Source organism: Mesoplodon bidens (assembly GCF_964165515.1).
Source record: "Mesoplodon bidens genome assembly, chromosome: 17".
NCBI classification, from domain to species: domain Eukaryota; kingdom Metazoa; phylum Chordata; class Mammalia; order Artiodactyla; family Ziphiidae; genus Mesoplodon; species Mesoplodon bidens.
Window position 1 is genome coordinate 12733517 of NC_138174.1, and position 13400 is coordinate 12746916.

General features: G+C 36.0%; 1 protein-coding gene across 3 annotated transcripts in view; it reads right to left on the bottom strand.

Annotated features, from left to right (window-relative positions):
* ALG5 (ALG5 dolichyl-phosphate beta-glucosyltransferase) overlaps positions 1 to 13400 on the bottom strand; it is a 40570-nt gene that overhangs the window by 3554 nt on the left and 23616 nt on the right. For all 3 annotated transcript variants that reach the window (XM_081215064.1, XM_081215063.1, XM_081215065.1), the window contains 2 exons: positions 11205 to 11264; positions 6023 to 6174 (listed from right to left, as the gene is read on the bottom strand). In XM_081215064.1, coding sequence (XP_081071190.1) covers positions 6023 to 6174; positions 11205 to 11264 — 212 coding nt within the window. The remainder of the gene's footprint in view (positions 1 to 6022; positions 6175 to 11204; positions 11265 to 13400) is intronic.

Sequence of the window (13400 nt, forward strand, 5' to 3'; positions counted from 1 at the left end):
AGGAAAACAATTTTTTTTTAAAAAACACTTAATGCTTTTCCTTATCCTAATAAAATATTTACTTAAGATGATAAAACCATCTACAAAAGTGTTCTTTGTGTTTCTAAAAGGACTGAGTAAAACTTCCGTTAAGTAGAATTGTGACACTCATGAAAGAAGGAAATAATTTGAATATTAACCCTTAAAACTTTCCTTTAACATAAAACTAAAAAGTTACCTAATGGGCTGCTGAGTAATGCTAATTAATAATCTGATCAAGATTATTAAGTATTTCTCCAAAGATATCATATAGAATGAGTGACTTATCGAAGACACAAAACAACATAAAAATGATGAATGAAAAGGAGTGGGGTAAAAAACCACCAATTAACTGAAATACAAATTAAATTTTTTTTATATTAAAAAAACTGAAAGGGCTATTCATCTTATAAACTATTATTTTTATTATACCCTTCTCCCCTTAAACATTTTAGAAGACATGAGATGTTTATTTAAAAAAAAAACCCAAAACAACAAAAAACCCCAAAACAACAAACTGCAGTTCGTATCACCATATTACAAATAAGAGACCAATCTGTTACCAAAGCAAACATTATAATTAAAATACCAAGTACTTCTGGATGGAACGTTATGCCAATAAAGAGAAGCAGCATAAGGGTTATTCTCCAACTGAAATGACTTCTTGAGTTTTGGTAAATGTGGGGAGAGCAGAGTTAACCACGTTTTCTTTTGTTATTCAGTTCCTGACATAGCTGTTACCTCAGGAACAGATGTATTTCTGAAGAACAAAGAGTGTGCTGAGACTCTGCTAAACATGGCACACACGCACACCCCCCACTGCTCCCTCCTGAAATCCCACTAAAATTAAAATGACAATGATGGGATAACCATACGAGAACAAAAAGAGGAGAAGATGAGAGTAAAAAAAAAAAAAAATGTGAACGTTGGAAAGTAGCTAGACAAGTGGTAACTAGAAAGTAGACAACGGCAGAGGGAGAAGCCCAGGGCAGGTTAATGGGCACCACAGAGCCCCCGACGCTCAGGCATCAAGGGCCCAAGTGACCTCTGTAAGTGGAGGTGCAGGTGGGCTGCAAACCGGAGGTCTCACTGAAAATCTGTATGAGATTCTCCTTTCTTCCAGCCGGTTCTGTGAATGCTGGCAGCCAGGATCACATCTCTTAGGCAGCAGATTGAAGGATCCCACTTTAGTGAAAATGACCAGCCCAAAACATAGTGACAGCTGGGAGTTACCCACACAAAATGGCCCCACTAGTTTAATTTGTAGTGAAATCTATCAGTCAGAGTTTGCTGACCACGCACCCGGCTGCTGATGAGCTAAAATTTTTAGCACCATACTAAAGATATCTGAGGATAAACTTTAATGATAAAAACAAACATAAAGAAAAAAAACTGAAGCAACAGAAACAATGCAAAGAAAGAAGAAAATAAAGTGTTCGTGGAAGCTACTGTAGTCATGAAACAAGAACAGATTTAGAAAAATGAATACTAGAATATAAGAATTGCAGGAAATTGAGGTTTTGATAGCAGAAATAAAAATTTAAAAGGAGGGTTAGATGATAAAATTGAGGAAATCTCAAAAGAAGAAAAATAGGAAGAGGGAGAGAAAATAAAATTAAAGGATCAATAAGGAAGCTCTATATCTGTTTTATAAAGAGAGAAGAGAGAAAAGACAGAGGAGATCATCGAAGAAATGAATAAAGGACATTTCTCAGAACTAAAGGACATGGGTTTCAGACTTAGAGGGCCTCCTGAGTACTCAAGAAAATGCATGAAAAAGAGCCACATTAAGTCGCTGAATCATGACATTTCAAAACACTGAATAAAAGGCTTCCAAAGTGGGGTGGAAAAAACATGCCATAGACAAGGAATCAAGATTAGATTATTGACAGAATTGAACTTTTCCACAGAAACACTGATGCCAAAGACAACAGAGCAATGCTTTCCAAATCCAGAGGAAAAAGGATTTCCAACCTGTAACTCTTTCTCCAGCTAACTGGTAAACAAGCGTGAGGGTAGAATCAAGGCATGTCTCTACATGTGGGGTCTTGCAGTGTCTTTTTCATATTTTTTAGGAGGTGTAAGAGAGGTGTGCTCTACTAAATTAGGATGGAAACCAAGGAAAACAAGATCTAGGACAGGAGCTGCAGCAGGCCAGGACACAACTAGAAAGAAAGAGCCGATGAGAAAGGCTTTCCATCGCCGAGAAAAAGATGGAATTGAGGCATAATCTGATGTGTCTGGGAACTTATGCTTCTGTCAGAGAGTGAGGACAAGGAAGTGTTAGATCCACGGTCAAGTAATGCCAGCAAAAAACTCCAGTTATTACCTGTAGAAAAACAGAAAGTACTACAACTATGTGGGTCGTATAATCCCATTGCACGCTACGGCTCAAATCTGAATTCTCTTTACCCAGCTATAACGATCAATGCCGAGCTAAGCAAACATTATTTTAAAACTGTATTAGGAGCATAACTGTGGAGGGTGTACAGGAGTTTAAGAGAACGAAATACTTGTCCATTGATTTCCTATTGTGGAAATTACTATCTAAAACTGAAAAACTGAGACGTAGCTATGCAGACCCATTGTTTTCAATGTGAAAGCAAACACCACAAACAAGCAGTAAAGAGATGAAAGTGACTAGAGAGAGGGAGCAGGAATGGGGGATGGACGGAGATGGGGCAAAGGACAACTGTTTTCTTGTTATAAGCCTGATGGAATGACTTTAAATTATAAACATGAATAACATTGATTAAAAATTTTAAAAAAATTCACTAGAAGTACATTTCAAAGAATCCATTTAAAAAATTGTTCATAAATTGGGTCAAATTATACCTTAACATTAAATGGAAAGAATTTAGGTGAGGTAGAGTTCAGAGGATGGAGATTTTATATACATATTTATATTTAACATTTAACATTACCCATACTCAAGTAATTCGGAATCAAAGAGATGCCTGTAGTCTTTTAACTTCAGCAGTACAGCGTATACCTTGAAGTGTTGTAATACCTAGAAACTCTACTTGACTTGGATTCCCTGAAAGTTACGAGAAAAATTTCAGTGAATCTTTAGAACAAGTCCTCTTAAAAAAACCGTCTAAGGAGACACATATGGAAATGAGTAGATGCACAGTTTGGTTTCTAAAACTTATGCTGCTTAAGAAAAAACAAATCCGCTCTTTAGTTTTTCTTGATTGAAGTGAAGGAAAAGAGATGTTTAAATAAAGACAATGAAACATAACTGTGGTGAAGGGTATACTGCTAATCAGGTTGATACATGTGTATTTGGTGGTTCTCCTTTATGGGCACAACATAAACATAACTGGACCCTAAAGAGAGATGTGAGAGGCTAAAATTTTAAGTCAGGTCAATATTATGCCAATCAAATTGCAAATAAATAATTAAAAAGGCATGCACATGAACATAAAATTTAAAGAAGAAAAAAATAAAAACATGTTCTTTAACTTAAAAAACCCATAAAACCTTGGAACAGTGCTGGCCAATACACTAGCCACATGTGGCTGGCTATTGGGCAACTGAAATGTGGCTAGTCTGAATTGAGATGTACTGTACTCTGAAGACACAGTACAAAGAAAAGCATGTAAAATAGCTCAGTATTTTTTTCATACTGAGTGCATGCTGAAATGACCATGTTTATATTGTGTTCAATATAGTATTAAAATAAATGTCACCTTTCTTTTTACTTTTTTTTTTTTTTTTTTTTTTTTTTCTGTACGCGGGCCTCTCACTGCTGTGGCCTCTCCCGTTGCGGAGCACAGGCTCCGGACACACAGGCTCCGCGGCCATGGCTCGCGGGCCCAGCCGCTCCGCGGCATGTGGGATCTTCCCGGACCGGGGCACGAACCCGTGTCCCCTGCATCGGCAGGCGGACTCTCAACCACTGCGCCACCAGGGAAGCCCTCTTTTTACTTTTTAATGTGGCTACTAGAAAATGTAAAATTACATATATGGCTTGCATTTGTGTCTCATATTATACTTCTGTTGGACAATGCTGCCTTACAACAATCCTGACTTATATCAGTCCTGACAAGGAAACTTCATAACTTTTAAGTCATCAACCCTAACCCTAATGTTCTCCATTTTTAAATCCTTCCTTTTGAACTACAAAGAACCTAGTTCTCTGACCATAGATGGAGACATAACATCTGACTGAAAAATATCTAATGCAGAGGGAGGGCTTTATTTCTAGAGTGACTTCTTAATAAATAAGATTCTCTGATTTTGGAGTCCATTAACTATCAATATATTTTATTCTTTAACATAATAGAAACATGCATCTAAATTTTAAAACCAAATATACATTACTTAAAAAATTTTAATCTAGGAAAGAAAGATTTTAAAACATGTTTGATAATTTTACTTCTGAAACTACAGTTTCTTTAAAGTTATTTGGGAAGATTATATGACATCTATTTCTACGGAGATAACAGATCTTTGCAAATAGACACATGAAAGTTACAGAGACTATAAAAATGAACATCTACTGGAATAATTATGCAGACTCCCACCATGAACAGAATTCACACAGAACCCAGTACTAACAGTAAGTATTCTTTCAACAGTATTTATTGAGTACCTATGATGTGCCAGGCACCCTCTTTGCTATACAATAAGCAAAATCAGATGGGATTCTTGCTCTTGTGGAGCTTACGTTTTAATAGAGAAAAAGAAACATTATACAAATAAAGCACTACAGATGTGCCAGGTGCTACAAGAATGGCTTATGGCACTGCAACAGCATACAATCAGGGGCATCTGATCTGGTACAGAGAGTGAGGGCAGGTTGTCCTAACGAAGATCTGAAGGATAAGGAGACCTTGATGGAGGGGCAGTGGGTGGTGAGAAGGAAGAATCCACACATGGAGACTCAGGTGGGCCAGACTGTAACATCAATACTCGTACTGCCTATTGGTATCCCTCTCAAGGCCCTGGAAGGCACCGAAAGGCAATGGGAAGCAGAAGAGGTGCATCTGATTGATCGCTTCTAATTTCTGAAGGGTCCCCTTGGACTGCAGCATAGGAACTGATGTCTTGGATTGTGGTGAAGATGAAGAGAAATGAAGGGACATAAAAGCTCAAAACAACAGGCCTCGGTCATGGGCTGGATATACGGAGGAGGGGCTGTGGGGAAGGCTGTAATGACTCCAAGGTTTCAGGCTTCTATGTGACTGTTATTCCCTAAACAGGCTGGGAGCTGAGGCGAGGTCTGGGACAAAGAGAGGCTGAATGCTGCTGATAGGTTCATTGAGACGGTAAGTGGTCATCTTAAACATGACCCCTGGATTTAATCATAGGAGGGTAACTAGATGTTCAGATGGGAGGATGGGTGAGGAGTGAGTGGGAAGCGAGAAGATGGGGACAGTGAATATGGACCGCTTTTCCAAGAGAAGGTTCGCCGTGAAAGGAAAGAGGGCTAGGGTTGAAGGGGTGCTGGGGGCAGGCAGGGGTCAATGGAGAGGGTGTTTTTCTAATGGCAAGAGAAATTTAAACTTGAAAAAACGGATGGGAAAGATGTGGTTGAGAGAAAAGGCTAAATACACAGGAGAGAAAATAAGTGAACAGGATTGGGTTGTTAGAAGGTGGAAGGGCATGCAGAGGCCTGAGGACTGGTCTTAGGCGGGAGAGGGAACTTCCTCCTGCAAAAGGAAGGAAAGAAGGGCAAGTGGGTACCCTCTTCTGCTTTGATATGTCTGAGCTTTTTCTTTTTTCTCTGAAGGAAAAAAAGGAAGCTTAAGGAAACAGGATGTTTTCAGGCCTCTCAATTTATACTGTCTACAATTAAGGTAAATATGTAACTTTATACCCTATGTTTGGTTTGAGATAAATAAGAACCAAACCAGTAAGGGTACAGATTAAGTTTACATATATAAGTGTCAATTCTGTTTAAACCTGGATGTTCATTATGGGACTACAGGGCTGCTGCCCATTACCTGGAGGAACTGCTGTGTAAGACGCACCAGACACATTCCGGTTAGGAACCTACCATCGTTCAATGTGCAGAGATGAAAACGTCCGTGACGCTGCTTCTCGAGTTAATAATTTGAACCCACACTGTGTGTCCCTGATTCCTTTGACACAAAGGAACCACACCAGAAAGTGGAACCCATACATGAGAAGAGTACGGAAGTAAGAACGCTGAAACAAAGACAAAATATAAATGACTTTTCTATTTATCTATAAAGGAGACATTGAAAACACCTGGCTGTAGACAACTGCAACTTAATATTTAATTGACTGGGTAGATCTCACACATGAACGCCATTGTTCCATTAGCTGCATGGGCAAAGTCTATTCTAGAAACTGTGAGGACGCCTAATGCTTGGAGCTGGACAGAGGCTAGAAAAGTAGTTACTCACTTCCTGGAGGTGGAGTCAGACAAGAAGAATCACAGTGCCTGTGAGAGTCAGGGCTTCAGTGTGCCAGAAATATACCACAGCAGTTGCAGGGCTGCTCTGAGCCAGGAGAACATCTCATTCACCTTATATTTTGTGTCCCCAATACATTTCAGTTTCAAAAAAAGGTGAGTTACCGGAATATCTTGGAAAAATGAAACACTAATATTTCAACCTGGAGTATGATACCTAGCTAATGAGAATACGATAGAAGAGGTACAGCAGAGTGTCACAGACTAGAAAGGAGTCTGAAACAAAAACCCAGTGTCTCTAACTATGACAGATATTTCTGATTAAATATATTTTAACAGGAAAGTTCTTTAATACTTTGGATATTAAACTTAAGTAGTCTAATCCCATCTGAGAATTCACTATTGTTATTAGGCGTTAATTTCATTATTAGTAGTAACATGACATATTCCATTATTCATTAAACAATGCAAGCTTTAAAAAAATCATTAATTATCACTGAATTCAAGACTTTCATATTTAGCATTAAAAAAAGATAAGATCTCTTAAAGTTTTCTATAATTATGGTAGTAGACCCATGGAATGATATATTACTTATGCACATAAGCAAACCAGTAAGAGTCTATGCAGAATTTTTAATATCTCATCCCACTAAATAAAAGTCCTTTCCTCCTTTTGGATTTTCGTTTTCATAATTGTAATTTTTAGTGTTGTTCTTCATTCACATGTCTTTTTCTATCACCATGGAACAAAACCATGACTCAACAGTGAAAAAATGACAGGAGAAAAGGCATGGAACTGAGCAGGCCTATATTTGAATCCTGGCTCCATTAATAATTAGCAGGCTGTGGGCTTCCCTGGTGCCGCAGTGGCTGAGAATCCGCCTGCCAATGCAGGGGACATGGGTTTGAGCCCTGGTCCGGGAAGATCCCACATACCACAGAGCAACTAGGTCCGTGCGCCACAACTACTGAGCCTGTGCTCTAGAGCCCGTGAGCCACAACTACTGAGCCTGCGTGATACAACTACCGAAGCCCACGTGCCTAGAGCCTGTGCTCCGCAACAGGAGAAGCCACCGCAATGAGAAGCCCATGCACCACAACGAAAAGTAGCCCCCACTTGCCGCAACTAGAGGGAGCCCGTACGCAGCAACAGAGGCACAATGCAGACAAAAAGAAATAAATAACATAAATAAATTTATTAAAAAAAAATGATTAGCAGGCTGACCTTGAACAAGTTACTTCCACTCTCTAAATCCCACTTTGCTCATCTAGAATGAAAATGCCTGCCTCACAAAGGTACTGTAAAGTTTAAATGAGATAATATTAAAGCCTTTAACCAAGTGTTTGGTACAGGAAGTAACAGAAACTTAATAAAAGCTCTTAATAAGGGAAGAAGGCTTGAAAGCTCACTTTAACCTCCTGACCACAGTTTCACTTGTGTATTAAATAGGGCAAGAAGGGAAGGAAGAATAAAATACTTATCTACAGGGTACGTAAAACAAACTCTCTGAAAAGCTCTAGCACTTCTCACTGATCACCTAGAATGGTTAGTTATGTTTTGATGTAAGTATGTCTTACCTCTCTAAGCAGATAGGGCAGAAACCTCATCTTAAAATACTTTGGGAATCTCACAACAGCTTGCTCAGTGCCTTTCATTTAAAATATTTCCAATAAATACTGGTTGACTGATTAAACCTCCAAAAGAGCATTTATGCTTAGGAAAGGAACAAATAGAAATCGAAAGATAGAAAAATAAAAATTAAAAGGTAGAAAAATAATACCTATAAACTATTCTCCTTGAATGATTTTTAACATGATTTAGATGAGCTTACTAGTAACCAAATAAAAATATTCATGACTGCTTTTGCTTGTATGTTAATAGAAGATTTTTGTTTGTTTTAGGATAATGGCTTTTTTTTAAAAAAAAAAACAAACATGTTGAGTTCACATGAGGACTTTAACTTATTTGACTTCTAACATATTGAAAAGCATAACAATATAATCTACAAACAACTGGAACTTTCTTTAATTTTTAAAACTTGGCAAAGTATCTTAGAATTTAGAAGACATCTAAAAACATACTACAGGATAGACTTATTTAGTTAAATGAAGGTAATAAAGTCATAGAAGAGCATTATATGAACTTCTGAAGTAGATATTTAAAAACATTCACTGCTTTAATATTAACAATCATCTCTAATGTTTATGAAATGTAAACAAGGAATTCAGGTGAAATTTAACTGACTGGTAATTTTATTATCTTGAAAAGAGAAGTTGAAGAAGTTCTAAGACTTAAGCAGACTCTTCAAAAAAAATCTAAAGAGATCAAACAGTAATGGATTCTATTTTGAATCATTTAAAAATGATAAATTTGAGAATACCCAAACAATATAAACATGACTGTTTTAACATGTGTTATACAGAACACATGGGCATATGAACACTTTTAAGGATGCCTGAAAGACTCCAATGGTGCTGTATCATGCATGTTTGTCTTGATAGACGGTAGGATAAACTGAGACTATGTGTAAAGGTATTTAGGACAGATAAGACTGAAAACTACACAGTTAAGCTACTGAAGTTGCTGTTTACTATCTTGGCTAATTAATACTTTTATAATTTTTCTCACTGTCCACAGATCAATCACCATGCAGGATTTATATTACCTATGGCACATTAAGAGAACACCCTAGTGGCTGAGAAGTGGAAGGCCACGCCGCAGTTTCTTGGACACGTGGCAGATGGTTGTGTTGCCCCTTGGAGATGACCTTCTATAAGACAGGTATAGTTCTGTGAGAATCACCTGGACTTGAACTACAAGCCTACTCAGCAGGAGTTATACGTAGCATCTGCAGAGGACAACTGCTGATCTCTAGTCAGTGGAACAGTTTACCCTTTCTTTCTAGAGAAGCAGCCAATTCTGTAGGGTCCAAAAGCACTATGTCAGTAACTAAGTTGTACAGATGCAGGAATGGATGGATAGATGACAAGATAAATTATAAACACATAGATCCTGGAATAGATCCCTTGATGACTGGTTAAAAGCATCACTAGGTAAAAAAAGGTTCAGACCATAGCACAGCCTCATCTTACTATTCTGGAAAAAAATTCAAAGAGTTTTCAACCAATGGAAGTTCTAAGTGAGAGAATTTGCACCGTTAAAAACAAAATAAAAAACCACAGTTCTTTTCTACTGCCACCAACAATACAGGTCCCAACTACTTCTTGCCTAGATTACTTCAACTGCTTCCTAATTACTGCCTCCTATTTCTCCAACCCTTTTTCCTTTCCAAGTAGATAATCCTTTTTTCCCCTATCTATATATATATTTTAAAAAAGGACCAAATTTACTCACAAAACCCTTAAATTAACATCAGTAAGTGTTTTTTACACAAACAATTATACTGTATTTACAATATCATACTGTTTTTTCTCCATACGACTTAATATTTTAGTATTTCCCAACATGATTATACAGTCTCCATTATCATCTATTTTATCACTGCATGACATTTCGTCCAGGGGAATTATGTACACTTTCTAGTGTTGGGATTTAGTATTTTATAGTTTCTAGTATTTCACAATGATAAATAATGTGCCGAACATTTTGCACATACACTTTTTCTTTCCTTATCTCTTGTGTATCAGTAAAGTGATGAAGTTGGACTAGCTAATCTCTAAACTCTCTTTCAGTGTTAAATTTCTAGGAGTTTGATTCTCTATGGTTAACAGATTAAGCTTTTTGAAACACCAATAACAGTCCATAGGGTTATAGAGTTACATTTGGACTAGATGCTGAAGATGTTAAAATAATTAATTTCTTAAAAAAAGGAAAGTTCAGGTTTCCACATTTGAGCAAAATCCTTAAGGGATTTTATGACTCTGCCATCAGTATATCTTGGGGAAAAAATTAGAATTTTTTCATGTCCTATTTCAGAATCGCTAAGGGAAAGGTTCAATCTTTTATTCCGCTGGTTCTCAAACTCTGGTATGCATAGGGTGACCTGGGAAACTGTTAAAATGGCACATTCCTGGTCCCGTGGCTAGAGTCTGATTTAGTGTCTGGGATTGGCCTAAGAACATGCATTAAAGGAAAAACAAACAAACAAAACACCCCAGATAATTTTGACCTTGCACTGAAAAATATGGCTTTATTCTTGATCTACTTGACCAATCTAGTAGATGAACTGTTAAGAATATAATGGACAATTACAGAGCTTGATACATTAGGTCTACGTTTTTAAGTGAAAAAATAATTAAAATAAAAAATACTGCATAGAGCAGTTCCTTGTATTTTTTTCCTCCAAGTTACTCCAGCTTCTTAGCCTAATCTGTAAATTACAACCTGAAGAAGTTAATGTCTTCAGTGATTTTTTTGAATACACTAAAAAGGGAAGTACAACTTTACAAATCTGAAGGTATAATGCTTTTCTAAGAGGAACAGTTAAAAAAAATTTAAACTTTGAATAAAACTTAAAATATAGTGCTTAAGTGTGCTGACATGAGAAAAACTAAAGGCAAGTTGATAGGTTCAAAAATGCATCATTTGGAGAAATTTGCCTTATATAGTAACTGAATGGGGACTCTCTTTGTGTCTTAAAAAAAGAGCTGCTTGTATCCAAAATCAAAGTGAAGTCTACATCCTCCCTGTATACTCATGAAAAAAAAAAAATCAATTCCTAAATATGCTAATCCTTTCTTCTGAAAGGAACCTCATCTTTATGAGATTAAGTATGAAAGCTTATCTCATGCTAATGTATATGTAAAAAAGGAAAAAACTGATCCATGATGAAAGCCTCACCTGAGCAATTGATTCTTTTTCCAAATGAGCTCGAGATCCACATGCAATAGCCATTTGATCCTGAGGAAAAAAGCAATGAAATAAGTATCATTAATAAAAATATTTATTTTCAATGTGAATATCTCATTTTTTAGAAACTATTTTTTAAAAAAGTAACATTAAATATCTTTAAAGGTTTACTGAGGAATTCAGAATATGTACAACTTAAACAAGTCTAATTGTATTTACCAAGATGACACTATTCAGGGCTAAATATAAGGGGCACGCATTATTTCAAAAGTCATATATTTAAGTGATTTTTCTAATTGAAAATACTGTATCAATATAATTAGAAGAAAAATTAGTAGTATTAGAAAGAAAAGGGTTATCTGTAGATGGTATGGTTTTATATATAATCATTACATTATGGAAAACCCAAGAATATCAACTGAAAACCTACTACAAACAATAAGAGAATGTAAAAAGATGAGTGGGCACAAAATGAATATATATATAATATTTTAGCCTTCATATGTACAAACAGTGATCAGAAGATATAATGGAAGAAAAGACAGTATTTATAACATCAATAAGAAAAATCAATAAACTTTACAAGAAATATGGCAAGATCTGAATAAAGGAAAGATATAAATGCAACCAAAGGAAACAAAAAAATCCAACCACAGAGGGCATACCATGATCATGGATGAGAGGATGCACTGACAGCACTGAAAAGGCAATGCCTATTAAGCTAATCTTTAAATTTAATGCCACACCAATGAGAACATAAAAATAATTTTTCATTGATTGAGACAAGCTGATTTGGAAGTTAATATTGAAAAATATTGAAAAGAATGAAGAAGAGCCAAGACAATTCTAAGAGTGACGAAGGACTAGCTCCAGAGGATTTAAAAATACATCATAAAGGTAAAATAATTAAAACTAAGGTACTACATGTAAATAGATAAACCTATGGGTCAGAATGGAAAGGCTAGAAACACACACGCAAAACATACAGGTACTTAAGAGTATGATTAAGATGACATTTTAAATCAGTGGAAAAAAGATGCTGTGGGGCATTCTGGTAGCCATTTGGAAACCAAATTAAATTGGACCTGAGCCACATACTGACTAGGACGTATTCCAGCTACATCAAAGATTTAAGTGTAAATCAGAAATAATTTTTTAAATGATCCCAAGGAAGGCACAAATATACAAAACCCAGAAGATTAGATCAACTTGACAATAAAATTTTAAAAATTGTTGTGCGGCAAAAACAAGAAAAATCCAACCATATTAGAAATTAAAAGACAAATAAATTGGGGGAAAATACTGGTAATTTATATTACAGACAAAAGGCTAATTTCCAAAATACATAAAGTGCTCCTACAAATTATTAAGAAAAATACTCAACAACTCAGTTGGGAAGGGGTGAAGGTTATGAACGAGAATTCACAAAAAGAACAACTGAAAAGATCCTCACCTCAATCATACTTATATCAATACTAAGAAAAATGCAAAGAACACCTATCAATTTTTACCATATTGTGCATACACACTCTACATAGACTAGCTCCAGAGGATTTAAAAATACATCATAAAGGTAAAATAATTAAAACTAAGGTACTAAATGTAAATAGATAAACCTATGGATCAGAATGGAATGTTATCACATTACAAATATACACATAATTCGACCCAGCAATTTTACCACTAGGAATTCTTCCCATAATAAACTTGCATTGTGTAAAATGACACTCATGTAAGGCTGATCACTTTAGTATTGTCTCAAGCAGCAAACCTGTATGTCCACCCAAAGGGACTAGTTATGAAGCTGTGAAAGAATGAGGAAGCACTTCAATGTACGCATATGGCTCAATCTCCTAGATATGGTGTTAAATGGAAACAACAGAACAGTGGATAGTGTGTTACAATTTGTGTTTAAAAAATAAAGAATACATATATACATCTTCTAGGTGGATATACAAGAAATGGATGACACTGTTAGCTTCTGGGAGTAACTGGGCGACTGAGAAATGAGGGGCAGAGCTAGGTTCACTGGATAACTTCTTATACCATTTGAATTTTGAACCATTAATCAAAATAAATAAAATTAAAAAGTGTTCATTGTAAAGAAATTGGCAAGCATATAAATTTACATGTATATGAAAAAATTATTATAAAACGTCATGCATAATCTCACTACCTAAAAGCAGC